Source organism: Gossypium arboreum, chromosome 10 (assembly GCF_025698485.1).
Source record: "Gossypium arboreum isolate Shixiya-1 chromosome 10, ASM2569848v2, whole genome shotgun sequence".
NCBI lineage: Eukaryota > Viridiplantae > Streptophyta > Magnoliopsida > Malvales > Malvaceae > Gossypium > Gossypium arboreum.
Window position 1 is genome coordinate 96,674,221 of NC_069079.1, and position 16,642 is coordinate 96,690,862.

At 35.1% G+C, this 16,642-nt stretch overlaps 2 protein-coding genes across 4 annotated transcripts; one reads left to right on the forward strand and one right to left on the reverse strand.

Moving 5' to 3' along the window:
• The first annotated feature begins 954 nt into the window (after window positions 1-954).
• LOC108457625 (uncharacterized) lies at window positions 955-3,344 on the forward strand. Of its 3 annotated transcripts, none has more exons than XM_053020775.1 (4): window positions 955-1,312; window positions 1,436-1,518; window positions 1,601-2,334; window positions 2,934-3,344. In XM_053020775.1, exons 1-4 carry the CDS (start codon window positions 1,223-1,225, stop codon window positions 3,026-3,028), a joined length of 1,002 nt encoding a protein of 333 aa, XP_052876735.1. In that variant the 5' UTR covers window positions 955-1,222; the 3' UTR covers window positions 3,029-3,344. The 3 variants fall into 3 exon arrangements, with proteins under 3 accessions (XP_052876735.1, XP_052876736.1, XP_017612163.2); XM_053020776.1 differs by having other exon boundaries at window positions 2,937-3,344; XM_017756674.2 differs by lacking the exon at window positions 2,934-3,344 and having other exon boundaries at window positions 1,001-1,312; window positions 1,601-2,730.
• Window positions 2,128-5,253, reverse strand: LOC108457627 (uncharacterized). Its single transcript, XM_017756676.2, has 2 exons — window positions 4,403-5,253; window positions 2,128-3,673 (listed from the first exon to the last, which is right to left on the reverse strand). The coding sequence occupies exons 1-2, from the start codon at window positions 4,630-4,632 to the stop codon at window positions 3,610-3,612; spliced, it is 294 nt and encodes a 97-aa protein (XP_017612165.1). The 5' UTR covers window positions 4,633-5,253; the 3' UTR covers window positions 2,128-3,609.
• Window positions 5,254-16,642: the final 11,389 nt, after the last annotated feature.

Here is a 16,642-nt window from a genome sequence, read left to right on the forward strand (position 1 = left end):
AAAATCACATATCAAAATTTTCACTATATCAATATTAAAATTTCTAATACTTTAGTTATGCGTGTCTTTTCTAGTTTAAGGTAAAATTTTGTGCATCATAAATGATAAAATTGGTTCAATCAACTTTTTTTTCATTTAACTATTTTTTTTTAAATTCAGTAGTTATTTATATTATACTCTTACTTGACTTGTATAAGTGGCACCACATAAAATTATTTGAGAAGTATCTATGGATTACGCTCCACTTCACATCGTTCGATTGGTAACTGAAGGGATTAATCATCCAGACTTCTCACCTTTCACTTGATCACTCGCTTTTAATAGGGCCGCACCTATTTCTATGTAGGACAATTAAAGTGTATCAACCTCATACTACCTCAGCAAAGTGAATGTCAAAGCAATATAACGCCGTAATCACCTCACTGACCACATATTCACCATGCCTCAAATTTTTCGATGACATGGTACGATTGGGTAAAAGATCCTTCCCCTATACGTACTCCAAAGAACGATGAAGAAGGGATATTCTTCTCCATCAACAATCCTGAATAATATCCTCAAAACCCTAACTTCCTTGTCTTTGTAATGTCCTCTACCACACTTACCTTTCTAGCTCTCTACTTATTTAAATGAATCAACCTCCTTAGCACCGTAACCCTCCCCTTTGCTGTACACTTATATCAACAGTATTCATTGTAAGAGATTAGTCTTACATTTATAGCTTCCCATATGTCTAATATAGTAAAGTAATTACTAAAAAAAATAAAATAATTTTCGGTGGAAAATGAGTAGGTTATTGAACAAAGAAAAATCAAAATTAGAAATAATATTAAATTAACATAACAGAAAAGGAAAGAAGCAAGTGGAGATAGAAACAGCCGCCAACTTTCAGATCTAATACATAACAACAACAACAACAACAAAGTGATATTTGTCTTTTATTTATTTTAATATTTTAATATAGAAATCTGGTGCATCCACCTCTCCACTATGGTCCCTTCCATCATCATTAAAGATCCAACGTTCTTATTTTTCGAAAACCGTTGGAGCCTAAACTCCCAAATTTAAAACTCACCCACCCACCCCCTTTCCCTTCCGTTGCTCCACCGCTTCTTTCTATTTCTTGTTTCCCACACTCCTTTGTTTTTTTTCTTTTATATTTTTATTCATCGCCATGGTTCTCTTCTGAATCTCCCCCACAACATTTCTTTGCTATTTTCTAATGGGGTGTTTTCTTGGGTGTTTTGGGATTTCCACTAAAAGAAGGCGTCGAAAACCAGCCAACCGTATTCTCCCTGGACCTGCTGATTCAGTATGATCTTCTTTTTATTTTGTTGGGTGTTATGATTATACTTAGGATGATTCGCTTTTTGCAACACAAACATTTATTGAAAGTTTCAGTTTTTATTTTTATATTTATTTTTTTTTTTTGCAGAAACTAGTTAGTTATGAGCCCTTGGATTCTTCTGTTAATGTTGATATCCCAGAAGATTCCATTGTCTCAAAACCTCCGCTGAGGTCAGTTACAGGTTCTTTTTAATGCAAGTGTTTCTTTAAACAATACCTTTAAAGGTATCTGATTTCCATTTGTTGATTGCAGTAATAAGCCAAAGGAAAGATCGAGTGTTAAAATCAGGAAAAAAGTGAGCTTTAACTTGAATGTTCAAACCTATGAGCCAATTCCAGATGAAGAAACAACTACCTACCAGTTTTTACAGAGTGTTGAAGAGGAAGAAAGAGAAAAGGTTAATGGAGGAGAAGCTGCAAAACGTAGCTTGCCATCTCTCTCTGAGGGGATTTCAAGTTCATTGCAGACGAGTTCTTATCCTTGCAATTATAGATACCAAAACTGTAGAGATAGCTATGAAGAAGAGGATGAAATGGTAAATGAAGAAAGCGATATAGAAGATGATGAGTTTTTTTCTGATGAAGATGATTATGGTGATGATGATGACAAACATGTGGATGATCAATTTGACTCTCTAAACATGGATTCAACAAAGGGAGCTTCTTTGGTTCGATTGGATGATGACAGGTCCAAGAATCAAATGCCACTTGATGGTTCAGCAGATGGAAATCTAAAGAGCAGAAGCCAATATCTGTGTTCAGTGTTGAATCCGGTTGAAAACACGACACAATGGAAAGAAATCAAAGCGAGAGCAGCCGCAAAACCAAAGCAGATGAGGAAGGAGAATGTTGCAGCAGAGGGAGAATCACAAGTACCCTTCAGTTCAGACCTGAGATCCAACTGCTCAACAAATTATAATCAATCAAAGCCCCTACTGCAAGACATAGCAGTCGATGCTAGCCTCTCAAATTGGTTGGTTTCACCGCGTAAGTCCCAGTTCACAGGTAGCACCAATAGTTGCAGCATTGCATTTGATACCCTGCAATCAAAGACAAACATATCGGATGGCTTGTTCTCAAGGAGAAGTCGAGAAGATAGGGTAATCTTAGATATCACCAACCTCTAGTTTTCAAAGATTACAATAATAGTATCAAAATCAAGCCTATTTGAATTCAAGTTCATATGCAAAGGCAGCAACAAGTTTATGATCCAAGGGTGTGTGAAAGTTTGGGGTATTGTGTGTTTGTTTGTTTTGTATTGCAGTTTCTGATTCTTTGATTCATTTGAGATTGTTTGATACGATTTGGTAATTTTGGTAGCCTCTTGGCTCCCAGTTTGTTCATGCTTTACTGTCTTGTATAAGGATTGAGCAATTTGTTGAAGTCGAACCATTTAAATTCAGGCTTCTCATTGCTGTAAAAGAATGTTAAGCATTCACCTATTATATTTGGGGTTCAGTCAGGCAGTGAGTAGCACTTGCAACCTGGCAGTGTTAGACTAAGTGCTAGATAAAGTGCATTAGTCACACATCGGATAAAAAATGAACTGTCTTCTCATACTGAATCTAGCTCAGTAATTCTATCAGCAGATGGTTTTTGTTCTACATCAGCAAAGCAACTGGCAACCAGAAGTGTTAAGATGGAGAAATCAACATTAAGAAGCAATACAGGGAGGAAATAGGAATCAAATATGAGATAAGGTATCGGCTATTCATTTTACTATCGAGGAATGTAATCTCTTAATTGTTGTTCAAATAGTGAAATATAAACGTACAAGGGGCCAAAAAAAAAGGACCATAACAATTAATCTATATATACATTATGCAAGAAAGGCCATGGAATTTTCGTATCTGTTCATTGTGAAACGCATGTCAAACCACCTCAGAAGTTGTACGGAGCTCCAGTTTGATAAACTGCATATATGAGAGAATGTCTTGCTTGGCTTCTGGTCCCTTTTATCCTATGTTACTCCGACTTTTTATTTTTCTATAAATACACGTATTAGACACATATGTAGGACACATAGCCAAACATTGGTTTGGGGTATGACTCTTAAGGATCCATCCATTGAACATACCCTTGTTGGATACAGGTGTATCCAACAAACTCATGTTCGAGTAACATAGTTTTAATCTATCCTTCAAAAAGCAAGTTGAAACCAGGAAGGCTATCTTATAGCAAACGTCATCAACATCAAGGAGGAAACTGAAGCCCAAATTGATATTTCCAGCAGATAATCACTGGATGTGTCCTGTATTTTATCTACATTATTGTACATATACAGGAATCCGAGTCCGAATCCTCATCATCAGAATCACTCACATCACTGCAGGCAAGGATAGGACTTTAGGGTGTTAGAGATACAATGGTGAATCATTGAAAATCACATAAACAAACTATTCAAGGTCAAGTAAATCATGTTGCAAAGGTCAATCATGATTTTCATGTTATAAAATGTATGTTGAACAAAAGGCTCTCTTTTTCACAGTTTCTTGCACATTCTATCATATATCAAAAGGTTCTGCAGGTACTGTCTATAGTTTATCGCAACAAAACTTTTTGAAGAAATGAGAAAAAACCATCCTAATACTTGAAGAAAGTACCCCAAAGACATGTAGTAAGGAAAGGCATTTGGCAAAATAAGATAAATTTGAAAACTTTTTCCTTAGATTGCAAAGGGTGATTTACAAGGACCAACAACAAATGAGTCCAAAGATCGTAGGAAAAGGAAAAAACAATTGAAAAATAGACATAATACTAAATACAGCAAAATATGCTCTAGAACAAACCCTTAAAGTCCTTCACATGCAAATGAAAAAGAGGTGACAGTACAGTGCAGTGCAGTACAGTACAGTACATTACCTTTCAACTGAAGCTTGTATGCTACATGAAATTTTCAGTTCAATTTACAGATATAGAAGTTCACTATTAACAAAATCAGCTAAAAGACAGATCTAAAGAACCAAGGGAAAATAAATAAAATAAAATAAAGTCTCAAACATCAAACAAAGTACCGCATACATTATTAAAAGGAGAAGATCAGAAGAGCAAATACCTTGGTTCAAACACCATAACCTCTGCGAGTTCATTCCCATTTCTATCATTCCATTGGACTTTTCGCTCAGTCTTTTCAGATTTTGTCGATATCCCACCTTTGTTTTGTGGCAACAGAGAATTTGACTCATTGTAATCTTCTCCATCAGTATGGTCTTCAAGTTTTGGAGAATCTATGGCAGCTGAAGTCTCATTTTTATGTCCATTAACATCTTTATGGACGGCATCCATTGACAGTTAACACTACCCGACAAAGCAAGATTCTCCTAAACAACTTCAAATCTATAACTCGATAAACCCAAAACCAAACATCTAAAATTTGATAATTGGGATAAAAAAGAAGTAGATCAGGAAAAAAGAAAAGAGAAAGGATTTCATAAACCTTGAACGCTAAAGGATTTCATAAACCTTGAACGCTAAAGGATTTCATAAACCTTGAACGCTCAAGGTTCAAGGAAAGCCATTGAAGTATGACAAAAATCCCATACACCCAGGAAGGAAAAACCGATGAGATAACAGAACCTAGTGTCAAAATTCAAAAAAGAGTTTTGTTTTTTTCTTTTTCCCGGTATTGGATGGGTAGAGAGTGGAGTAATCCAATCTGATAAATCCCTAGAAGAAAGTCAACGCCTTCGTTTTGTTGACACCCTAAAAAAAGCAACAAAATGCAATTTAATTTTCAAGAAGGACAGCAGAACAGTAGAAGACCAATAAAACTTGAGAATCCATTGAGGGTAAGAGACGAATGAGCAAGATTCCAGTGAAAGATCAGTTGTCACTGTTTAAAAAAGAAAACGAAATTGACCATATAGATGTAACAAAACAAAACCAAAAAAATTGATATCTATATTAGTATTTTTTTAAAGAGAGGATTACTATCTCATATGGAAAAAAATTTCACTCCACTATTAGTATTTTTATATAATTTTTAAATAAAATAATTAAAAATTGATCAATTAATATCATCAACAACTAGAATATATGAATTCAAGCAGTTTAAATATGTTTTTATAAGCTCGTCTTTAATGAAATTTATATATAAATTTACCTATAATCATTGTTGAATTATTTTTCTAAACAATATTTTTATATAAAATATATCATTATTCACATTATTTAATTATGTCAAATATGAATAAATAAATAAAATTATGTAAAAATTATTTATTTAATAGATTTTCAAAAGGAAAATAAAATTGAAATTTTAAAAATTTATTAAAATATCCACACATTAATAATTATACTATTAATTATATTTTAAGTGTAGAAACCACATATTTAGAATACATATGTACTTTTAGAAATAATATTCAACTAAAGAAAGAGGTCTGTAGTTTAGCATGAGTTTCATCTGCTGCTTGGCACGTTTGCATTTGTTTTTCTTCAATAGTGAATATAGAGGAAGAGATGGCGAATTTAAATCTAGCTGACGAGGAGGAGAAGCCTTTCCAGGAGGACAGTGAGTCGTTGGTCGATGAATACAAGTTATCTTTGGTGGGCATTTTCTTGACAAAGAGTGTTGTGTATTTTCCCTCACTAAGGAACACTATGGCTAATTTATGGCACCCCATTGGTGGTATCTCCATCACAGATCTTGACGACAAGCAATACCTATTCCAATTTTTTTACGAGGTAAATCAGAATCGAGTGCTGAAGGGAACGCCATGGTTTTTCAATAACCATTTACTCATACTGCATAAGATTATGCCTAGGGAGGATTCGAGCATGATTCCTTTGATTTATGCAGATTTCTGGGTTCGGATACATGATTTGCCTCTAGGGCTCATGTCGGAGGCAATGGCACACAGTTCAGATCTTTTTTTGAGCTTGTTTTTGGACTATGATGTGAAGATGGCTTTTATGGGAAGGAAGAGACTTATGAGGATTAAGGTTAGGTTGGAAGTGTGGCTTCCATTGAAACAAAAAAAGAAGATTACATTAGGGGCTACATGATCTACATATGTTAAATTTTAGTACGAAAAAATTAGTCTATTTTACTTCATTAATGGTAAACTTGGGCATGGAGAAAGTTTTTGTCCGGTGAGAGTGAGAGTAGAACTGTTTGAGGTCGTGTTTGGTTGGGATCTTTCGTTAAAAGCTGCAACAAAAAGATAAAGGCGATGGTTAGCTGCTAGTTGAGGGAGTCGAATGGGACTATAACTTAAAATTTGGATAGAGAAAGGATAGAGATAAAACGCAATTATGAAGATGGTTTTGGTAGTGTTTATCAAAAGTCTAATCCCAAATTGATAGGAGATTCCAACACTGGGCTAATCATATAGTGGATTGTCAAACTGGGACAAAATTGTTGGGCCACAAGATACAGAGCATATGGAGTTGGGTTCGGATGCTAATGATAGCCCCATTCTAATTGTGGATAGTAAAAAAAGGCAACATACAATTGGTGAGATATCATCTGTTTCATTAATATGGATTCCGAGGTGTCTAAGAGTGTTGAAAAGGGATTGACTAGCTTTGTGATGCAGGGCAGTTGAGAATAAAGAAAATTGGAAGCTGGAATGCCCGTGGTTTGGGACACTCACGAGTAGTAAACCATGTCAGGAATATATGGAGAGACATTCGTCCAACAATTTTGTTTTTTTATGGAGACAAAAGTTAGTGTAAGGAGGATGGAAGGAGTGAGGTGTAAGTGTGGTTTTGTTAATGGAATTGATGTTAGTTCAATTGATACTAGAGGGGGTTTATCTTTATGTTAGAGGTAGGATTGTGTTTCCAGTTTAAGAATTTATCCCCAATATCATATTGATATGGTATTCATGGATGGTGAAGATGGGTTGTATTGGCAGTTTACTGGTTTCTATGGTCATCCTAAAGATTAGAGGCGTAGTGAGTCATGGAGTTTGCTTTGCCAGTTAAGTCAGGATCAGACACTTCTGTGGTTGGGGACTTTAATAAGATAACGTATCCATTTGAGAAGAGAGGTGGTCAACTTTGATCTGAACAAAAGATGGAAGAGTTTAGGTTAGCCTTACAAAACTGTGATTTGGGGTTTATGGGGAGGTGGTTCACTTGGGAAAGGGGGTGGTTACTAGAAACAAATATTCAAGAATGACTTGATAGGGGAGTGGTTAACACGAGGTGGTGGATTTCTTTTCTTAACTATTATGTCCATCATTGGAGCCATTCTTTTTCAGATTACTATCCGGTTATGGTTGATACAGTTGGTCAAAAGTGTGAAAGGATGAAGAGGGGCCGGAGGAACTACTATCTCTTTTTTGTGTTGAGGAAATATAAGCTACCATCAAATCTATGGCGCCTCTCAAAGCTTAAGGTATAGAAAGATTCCTCGCTCTTTTTATCAAAAGTTTTGGCCTACTATAGGGTTAGAAGTCACTAATTATTGCTTAGCTGTTTCAAATGGTAAGGTGGAAATGAAAGATATTAAAGTGACTCATATTATTTTAATCCCAAAAGCTAGTAAGCCAAGGAATATGACTCAATTTCTACTTATTAGCTTATGTAATGTAGTGTATAAAATCATTGTGAAAGTCTTAGTTTGTAGAATGAGGGGCATTCTAGACAGCCACATTGATAAGGCTCAATGAATATTCATTCCTGGAAGGAAAATATCAGATAATGTGTTAATTGCATATAAAGTCTTGTATTCATTGAAGATGAAACACTTAGGAGCATTTGGCATGTTTACGCTTAAGCTCGATATGAGTAAAACATATGATAGGATGGAGTGGGGTTTCATAAGTGGTATGATGGCTAGGCCGGGTTTTTATGACCAATGGATTTCATTGATAATGAGATGTTTTTTTTTTCAGTCTCTTATACGGTGGGTATTAATAGCGAAACCAATAATAGTTTTTTACCATCTAGGGGTCTCCAACAAGGTGATCCGTTAAGCCTCTATTTGTTTTTGTTATGTGGTGAGAGTTTTTCCACAATTCTGAATGAGGCTGTAAGATTAGGACTCATAAAAGGGGCACAAATTGGTTGAGAACGATTGACAAACAATCATCTATTCTTTGCAGATGATTGCATTCAGTTCGGAGAAACTTCAAGTACAGGTGCAGAGAATATGCGTCAAGCCATTATGGAGTATGAAAGTGCTTCAAGACAAACGGTAAATTATGAAAATTATTTTATTTATTTTGGTGTTAATGTTGGAAGTAGGAAGGGGGAAAAGATTGGTGGTGTGTTGGGAGTTTGGGTGTCGACTAATTTGGAGAAATACCTAGAGCTACCGATAATGGTTGGTATGTTGGAAAAACCCCAGTTTGAAAAATGTTTACTAGCACAACAGAAAATTAACATTTTGAAAACTGACCCGGTTTGTGATGTTTATAGCAATAAATTTTAACCGAATATATACCTGTGTTTTTTGATAAGTAGATCCTTAATGTTTTTCGACTTTCAACCAAACGATCTTTTCTACTATTCTCGTATCACGAATTGCATTGAGTGTGGGCTCGAACTAATTGAATCAAAGGAAAAAACTAGAAAAAATTTTCTTTTTGGGGTGAAAAAAAATTCTCTTTTTTTTTTAATAGAAATCGATAAAATTGTTATTCTGAAAAAATATATTTAAAAGTTGAGAATAAATGTTCTCTATTTTTCGGTAAAATAACAATCTATCAAAATTTGTGTTAATAGCTCTTCCGGTGTCATTGATTTATAGAAAGAGAAAGTATAATCATTGTAGAGCTGTAGAGGTTTATTTTAAATAGAAAAACAACATCCTACTTAGAGTAGGAGAGGGGTGAACGACTCACCCTTGTATTTTTACTAGGTTTGCCACCCATTTCACGTTATATAAGGGGTTTTGAGTCTCTCTCACATCGGACCCAATTACGAGTACTTCCTATGCCTTTTTTACTCAATACTCTATAATGTGATCCAACTGGATTCCATTTTTCTATTTCCCAAAATAAACTTTAATATTTACAATTAAATAATTTTCTTATCCCAATTTTACTCTAGTAAAATTTTAACGATTTTACCCCTAGCAAAATTTCGATAAAATTTGTCCAATATGTCACAACTCAACATGTTCACTATAACCGTATGATTTATTTTCATTTTCGAACTTCAAAACAGTCCAAAAACATAAACTCATTATTCCATCATTTTTTTAAGTAATTTCGTATAGGATTGCAAATTTTCATTTTCATTTCTATTTCTATTTTTGGAAACCTACATTCATTTCCAAATGATTCCATTTCTCCATTTCGAAGAAAACCATAATCATTCCTGAATGTTTCCTATTTCTATTTTTCTATTAATTCCGTTCATTTTTTTTCAAACACGCAATTCATCTCTGGTTTCAATGAGCTATGGAGGAATCAATTGGACATATGTAGTTGAGACTCAAATGATTTATAAATAAGTTCTAGCTTTTTGCCTATTAATTATAAAATCATTTAGTCACAGAGTCATTCCACTATAGTATCGTGACTTAGCTTTCCTTAATGACATACCATTACAAAAGCAACTACTCAGTGCTCGTCTAATGACCTTGTCATTAGTGTATTACCCTTATAGGATATCCTTGATCTTTTTGGGATAACATTTGTTCTCCTAATATGATCATATTTTATCTCACGATAACCATTACATCTTCCTCCATGAAAAGTCAATCACTATCAAATAGTGATAAAGTCATTCATCAAAAAGACGGATAACCTGTGGCCACATTTACTTTTCATCAACCGTGTAATGCTAATGAGAGGATATCATTTGTGACAGCCCAAAATAGACCCTAGCCGGAATGTGGTTTCGGGACCACAAAACCGAGGCATAACAATAATTTAAAATTTATTTTGATGCCTATAATATGTGAGTATTCATGTATGACATTTTTTGATGATTGATTTAGTGTTATAAAGGTGAATTTCACTAGAAAGGACTTGTGTGAGAAAATTTAGAATTTGAGATAGGCAAATGTGGAAGTGGCCTATTGATGCACACTAGGAAATGTTGTCCTTGCATGTCAAATTCCCAAATTTGACTATAGTGGCGGCCATGGTGATGAATATGGGCAAAAGAAAACATGTCTTAAACATGTTTTGCTAGTGGTGCATGTTTGAAATAATAAAATAAGAGTATGAAAAAAAAAAAAAAAAAAATGTTCATCCTTCTCCATAGGCTTGGCGAATGTACTAAGGAAAGAAAAGAAAATTTGTTCATCCTTTCTCATCTTCTTGGCCGAAATTACTAAGGGAAAAGGGGGAGGATTTTTGCTTCATGCTTGGGTTGGAAGAGACCTAGAAGGAGATTTGGCTAAGTTTACATCAAGATTAAGGTATGTATGAGGTTGTGTTAGGAGTTTCATGCATGACTTGGTTGCTAACTTGATGTGCATGTTAGCCATGGCTCAAATCTTTGTTATGCCATGGAAATGGTATTTGGGCAAAGTTGTTATGGTGATAAAGCCATTGCATGCTAAGTGTGAAGCTTGATGATGATGCATGCAATGATGGATTTTCTACTCATGAGTAAGATTTTGAGTTTTCTCTTTGTTTTATCATGATTGAAGTTGAAAAGGAGCATGATTGTCATATTCGCCATGATGCATTCTTGAGCATGATTCATGCTTCTTGTATGTTAGTTAAAATTTGTGTTTTGGATGGCTATGGACACCTTGAAAATTCGCCATGCTCATATATGCATATATATGATTGCGCATTATGTTTTGGTTATGAACTAAGTGATGAATATATTGGTTTAAAGAAGAAGATGTGGAAGAATGCTTGTGAAATTTCAAGCACAATTCGCCTAGCACACATGTAGGTGCTTGATGCTATATTATAAGTTTTGGGCCACAATGCTAAAGCATTAATTAGTAAATTGCATGCTGTTTTTGTGAGGTATTAAGTGCAAAATTGACCTCAACATGTACATGAATATTCGCCTTGGGTAGCCTATTGAAGGCCTTAGCATTTCCTTGATGCTCAAATAAATTGTATTGAATTGCTTGATGTAGTATAAAATGTGCATGACCATTGTGTATTCAAGTTAAAGAGTGGCCATATGACCATTTAAAATCCTTGTCATATTCGCCATAAGCAAGCACAATGAGGTTTTAATAAATTGAATTTGTTGAATTAGCTCAAGAGCTAAGAGGGCCACAATTGGACAAGGGAAGGAAAAGGTGATCGAATAGCCGAAAAAGCCGTTCGACAACATCCGAGGTAAGTCCTCAAGAAGTGACCTTACTTGAATTATGTGAGATGAAATATGGTTGTGTATGATTATTGATTATGTGTGTATGAGTATTTGAATTCCACCGGGCTAAGTCCCGGCGAATATGCTAATGATTATAATTGTGTTTGAGCCTTAGTAACGAAAATGAAATATGTATGTCCAATGGTTATTGATGTATGTGTGCATGAGAAATTGAATGATATCCGGGCTAAGCCCAAGACAATTATGCTTGAAATTATATCCGGTTAAGACCCAAGGCAATTGTGCTAGTGGCTATATCCGGCTAAGGCCGAAGGCATTCGTGCGAGTTATTCTATCCGGGCTAAGACCCGAAGGCATTTGTGCACGTGATTATATCCGGTTATATTCCGAAGAATCTTGGGCTGGAGGTGAGTGTTGGTTGCTGAAATGAATTCAATTAGTACACTCGGTAAGCCCAAAGGATAAGGTACGTTATATGTGCATTGGAAAGTCGACGTGTTTGAGCAACATTCGCTCAATCGACTAATGAATTTCAGTTATTGAATTGATTGATGCTTTGCGAACTTATATAATGATGAAGTATGAAGTAAGAATGTGTATTAATGAAATGATGCATTTGGCTATGTGAATGTATTGCTGTAATTAGAGTTAATTATATTCCTTGAGACTTACTAAGCATAAAAATGCTTACCCGTTGCTTTGGCTCTTAGTTTTCTAGATTTCGCTCAAGCAATCGGATTTGGGATCGTTGAAGTCAAGTCATCCACACTATCAAGCCTCCATTTTGGTATAAATTTTTTGATTGAACTTGAGATGGCATGTATAGGACTACCTCTTGTTTGTTAAATACGTTGTAATGTAAGTATGTACGGCCATGCGAAAATGGCTCGAAAAGGGAGCATGAACTTAGACTAATTGTGGGTTGTATGTATATATTTGGTGTCATGATGTGGCTATGGTTTGGAAATGGGAATGTTGGTCATATGATCAGCCATTGGCATGGTTAAAATGATCATATATGAACCTATGTATGGCAAGACTAGTTGAATCATGGAGACTACCAAATAGGTAAGTCCTACCTTAAAACAGATGCTGCCAGCTGCAGTGGCGTGAATGTGAAAAATCACCAAAATTCATAGGAATGGAATTAAATAGTGAATAAGCTATGTAAATGAACCTTGATGAGTCCATTTTCATATGGAAGAAACGAAATGGTCATAAGAGTTACAGGTTAAGAGTTATTAAAGCTATTGTGAGACAGGGCCAGAATGGTTTCTGGGTTCCCTGTCGCAACTTTAAAAATTCACTATAAATTATCCAAAAGAATTAGGAGACATACCTTATATGTACGGATTCCATTTTGAGTTTAGTTTCATTAGAAACAAACGACACCAGCATTAAATCCCTATACAGAGAGATATTCAAGTTATACCGCGCGAAGGTCAGAGCAGTCGATCCCTGTAACATGGGTAACTTTAACTAATAAACTGTACCAATTGGCCCGACCAAAATCCTAGAAATAAATCCATGGATGGATATATGAGTCTAAATTCAGGAAAATTTACGAAACCAGTTTCCGAGTTTTGAAACTCGAGATATGATTTTAAGGCGACAGTGACGCAGTTTTCCAGCCTGACTGGAAATGTCAAATTGGTGGGCAAAAACATGTGAACTTGGCTTGTTAACCCCTCGGGTCCGACACCGGCGATGGTCTCGGGTTTGGGGTGTTACATCATTTATCCATGTCTGGGCTATGAATTCCACTATTGTGAATGACGCTATATATTACAGAAGTCGTACACCCAACGTACTAGCTTTCGGTTCCTTATCTATTTAAACTTAGGCTTTTACTTACATCAAAGGGTACAAGTCACACATACGCAGTCTGTCATCCACTCAGGATTATGTATGTCACACTATGAATCTCACAAGTGAATAAATCCATAAACGGATTCAATACTATTCTACTTGGGTCCTGTCATTCACATCTACATTTCTATCTTCTAGAAGTCATCCGCTCCGATGCCCAGGACAAGGCATCTCCCTAATTGGACTTGATAGATGACATATTAGTCTTTTAATCAGTTTTCTCATTTTTGATTAGACTAAGGACATGTTTAGTTCGTTTACTAATACAAGTTGTCTTTCTGTACTACGATCCGATCACATAATACCACTTAGTATTAGTTAAACATTAGACAACCAATAAGCAATATTTGCTTCTATTTCGCTTTGTGTGCAAAAACCATGTGAGAAAATTTATATAAAGTACATTAATGTAATCAATGAATTTTTTTATTAACCAGATCCAACAGTCTCCCATTTTCCTTAGTGAAGTAGATTAGTCATGTTTCTCATTCTTGTGCCCCTCCATATGTTTCCCAAAGAGATCTCTAGCTATAAGAGTCTTGGCTAAATAAATCCTCGGGGTTTGTTCTTATATGCGATCTTTGACTATGTCTACCATTCCGTCTAACACTATTATCTCCTTTATGTGTTTTGTCCTTATGTGGTTGATTCAGATTTAGCTATATCCATACTATTATAGTAACATAGCTTTTCCATACCTCATATTCGACCCTCCATAGCAAAGTTAGTAGTGTATCCCTGCTTGACACTTATTCATATTATGGACTCGCAGTTTAGGACAAAAACACAACCCAATGTCAATTTCTCGAATCCCGGCATGTTTGGAAGTCAAAATCAGTATATCTGATAGGAGTGAGATCTCATCTGGCATACATAAGCATATAATCTCTCGTTCTCCGTAAATACTTAAGTATATGCTTAAATGTTTGCCAATGTCTTAGTCTTGGATTTGCCTGATATCGACTTACCAACCTCACTGCAAAATAGATATCTAGGCATTTGCATAATATAACATATATGAGACTTCCTACTACCAAGGCATAAGGGACCTTTCTCATGTTTTCTCTTTCTCTTACCATCTTAGGACAGTCCTCTAAAAAGAGATCTACAACGAAGGAACCTCTGAGTTAGCAATGTCTGCCAAGGCATAAGGAACCTTCCTCCTGCCTACTTATGAGAATCTACAATGAAGGAACCTTCGAGTTAGCAACGTCTGCCTGCTGTGCAACGAAGCGAAGGAAAATTTTGACCACTTATTGAGGCAGTGTGTTGTTACTAAATAGGTTTTATGCTTACTGAATGTGGTAATCTCCCCTATCTCACAAAATAGAGATTATAAAACATGGTTAGCAAAAATGTTTTGCAACTTGACATAAGAACTACGAAGTTATTTTCAGTTTCATACTGGGCAATTTGGTATACTCGAAATAAATTAGTACATAAGGGTATTAGACAATTAGTACATAAGCTGTCAGTGTTTGTTAAGACACATTTATCAGAATTAAAGGCGTTGAATGAATTAAATCCGACAGTGTTTTTGCCTAGACAAGAAAAATGGGTACCACCAGACTCTAATGTTGTAAAGCTTAATTTTGATGCATCTTGGAGCCGAAATACAAAGCATTCTATTTCAGGTGTACTAGCGAGAAACTCAGCAAAATATATCATGGTTGCTTGTACTTACCCCCACCATGGTATGTCGGATGCCTTCATTGCGGGGGCCCGAGCATGTGAACAAGCTATCAGTTTTGTGGCTGAGCTAGGGTTTCGTTCGATTTAAATGGAGGGTGACTCACTCACTATTATCAAGAAGGTGGCTTCATCCAATCCTGACAAATCAGTTTTAAGCTGATTGTTAAATATATAAATGCAAAGTTGGGATTTTTTTGTCAAAGTCATCTTTTGTTTTGTTGGAAGGTTAGCCAACATCGTTGTACACACTTTAGCAGGCGAAAGCCGTCGATTTTCGACTCTGCAATACTGGATTGAGGAGGCATCAAGAAATGTGGAACAGGTGGCTGAAAGGGATCAAAAGCAGTAGTTTCATCGGATTGAATTTGCTCCTTTCGACTTTGGATTTTTGGGATTTTTCTAACCTATTGCCTAAATGGTCTCCAAAGTGTTTTTCTCCCTTTTGATAGTAAGGATTTGTTCTTGCATGAGTTTTTTAACTTGGAATGGAAAAGAATTTTGTTTGGGTTTCTATCGGAGCATATGTGAAGAAAGGATAGGGATTTCGCTTTTCGGTTATTTAATTTTTGTTTTGTTTTTTAATTTGGAAGGTTATGGTGGTTTTTAAGACGATACACTATCCCATCCTTGTCTTTTTATTTTAAAGGAATACTAGATCATATTTAAAAAAAAATTATTTAATATATTATAGAAAAGGTACTTTGATAGTATTATTTATTAATTTGTGTAAAGATAGTTTTGATAAGCTATTAGTGAACAAAAATTAACTTTGTAAGTATATACTTTAAAAAAATAATTTTTATTATTTTATCATACTTTTAAAGAATACATGGGTCACCTGTTTAATTTTGTGGAGTTTTTTTGAGAAAACTTAGTGATTAATTCTTTGCGTTTTGTAGGCCCATTAAAAGGGTAAATGCTAGTCATAAGTTTTAAAGCTACTTTATACCAGGGTGAGAATTGAACCTTTGACCGTTTAATAAAGGTAAGATAGATCCTTACCATCTTATCTAACCCGTGGTTATTTTGTGAAGTTTTTAAACTTTAATCACAGTGTATGAAACACATTTTTTAATACAAAAATAAGTTTTAAGTAAATGGGTAAGATTAGTACCTGAACTTGTCCACTTCTCCCAAATTGGTACCTATGATTTTTTTGTCCTAGATTGGTACCCAAACTTTTTTTTTCGTCCATTGGTTTGGTACCCGAGCCTAACACCGTTTAAATTTTGCTTACGTGGCAGCGTTGGCCAATCACGAGCTACCACGTATCGCAATTTGGGAACCCCATTTGACTCTTTTTTTCATCTGCTTACTCGACCCATTTGAAAAGAAAAATTAAAAGAAAAGATTAATTAAAATTTGAAAAAATAAGAAAGAATTAAAAGTTTAGCATTGGGCTTTGAATTGTTTGGGTAAAATTTTGTCGATTCTTTATCTGAAAGAAAACAGTTAGTTTTTTTTTTGTTGAAGATCAAACGCCAGATAATTATTATTAACAATCCATATTTAACATTGATTCTTC

What these genes read in the sequence shown, in the direction of transcription:
- LOC108457627 (XM_017756676.2), bottom strand. Translation starts at nt 4,632, where the DNA reads ATGGATGCCGTCCATAAAGATGTTAATGGACATAAAAATGAGACTTCA. An exon ending in GTTATGGTGTTTGAACCAAG is followed by an intron (nt 3,674 to 4,402) that starts GTATTTGCTCTT and finishes CCTTGCCTGCAG; the next exon opens with TGATGTGAGTGATTCTGATG.
- LOC108457625 (XM_017756674.2), top strand. Translation starts at nt 1,223, where the DNA reads ATGGGGTGTTTTCTTGGGTGTTTTGGGATTTCCACTAAAAGAAGGCGT. An exon ending in TCCCTGGACCTGCTGATTCA is followed by an intron (nt 1,313 to 1,435) that starts GTATGATCTTCT and finishes TTTTTTTTGCAG; the next exon opens with AAACTAGTTAGTTATGAGCC. An exon ending in GTCTCAAAACCTCCGCTGAG is followed by an intron (nt 1,519 to 1,600) that starts GTCAGTTACAGG and finishes TGTTGATTGCAG; the next exon opens with TAATAAGCCAAAGGAAAGAT.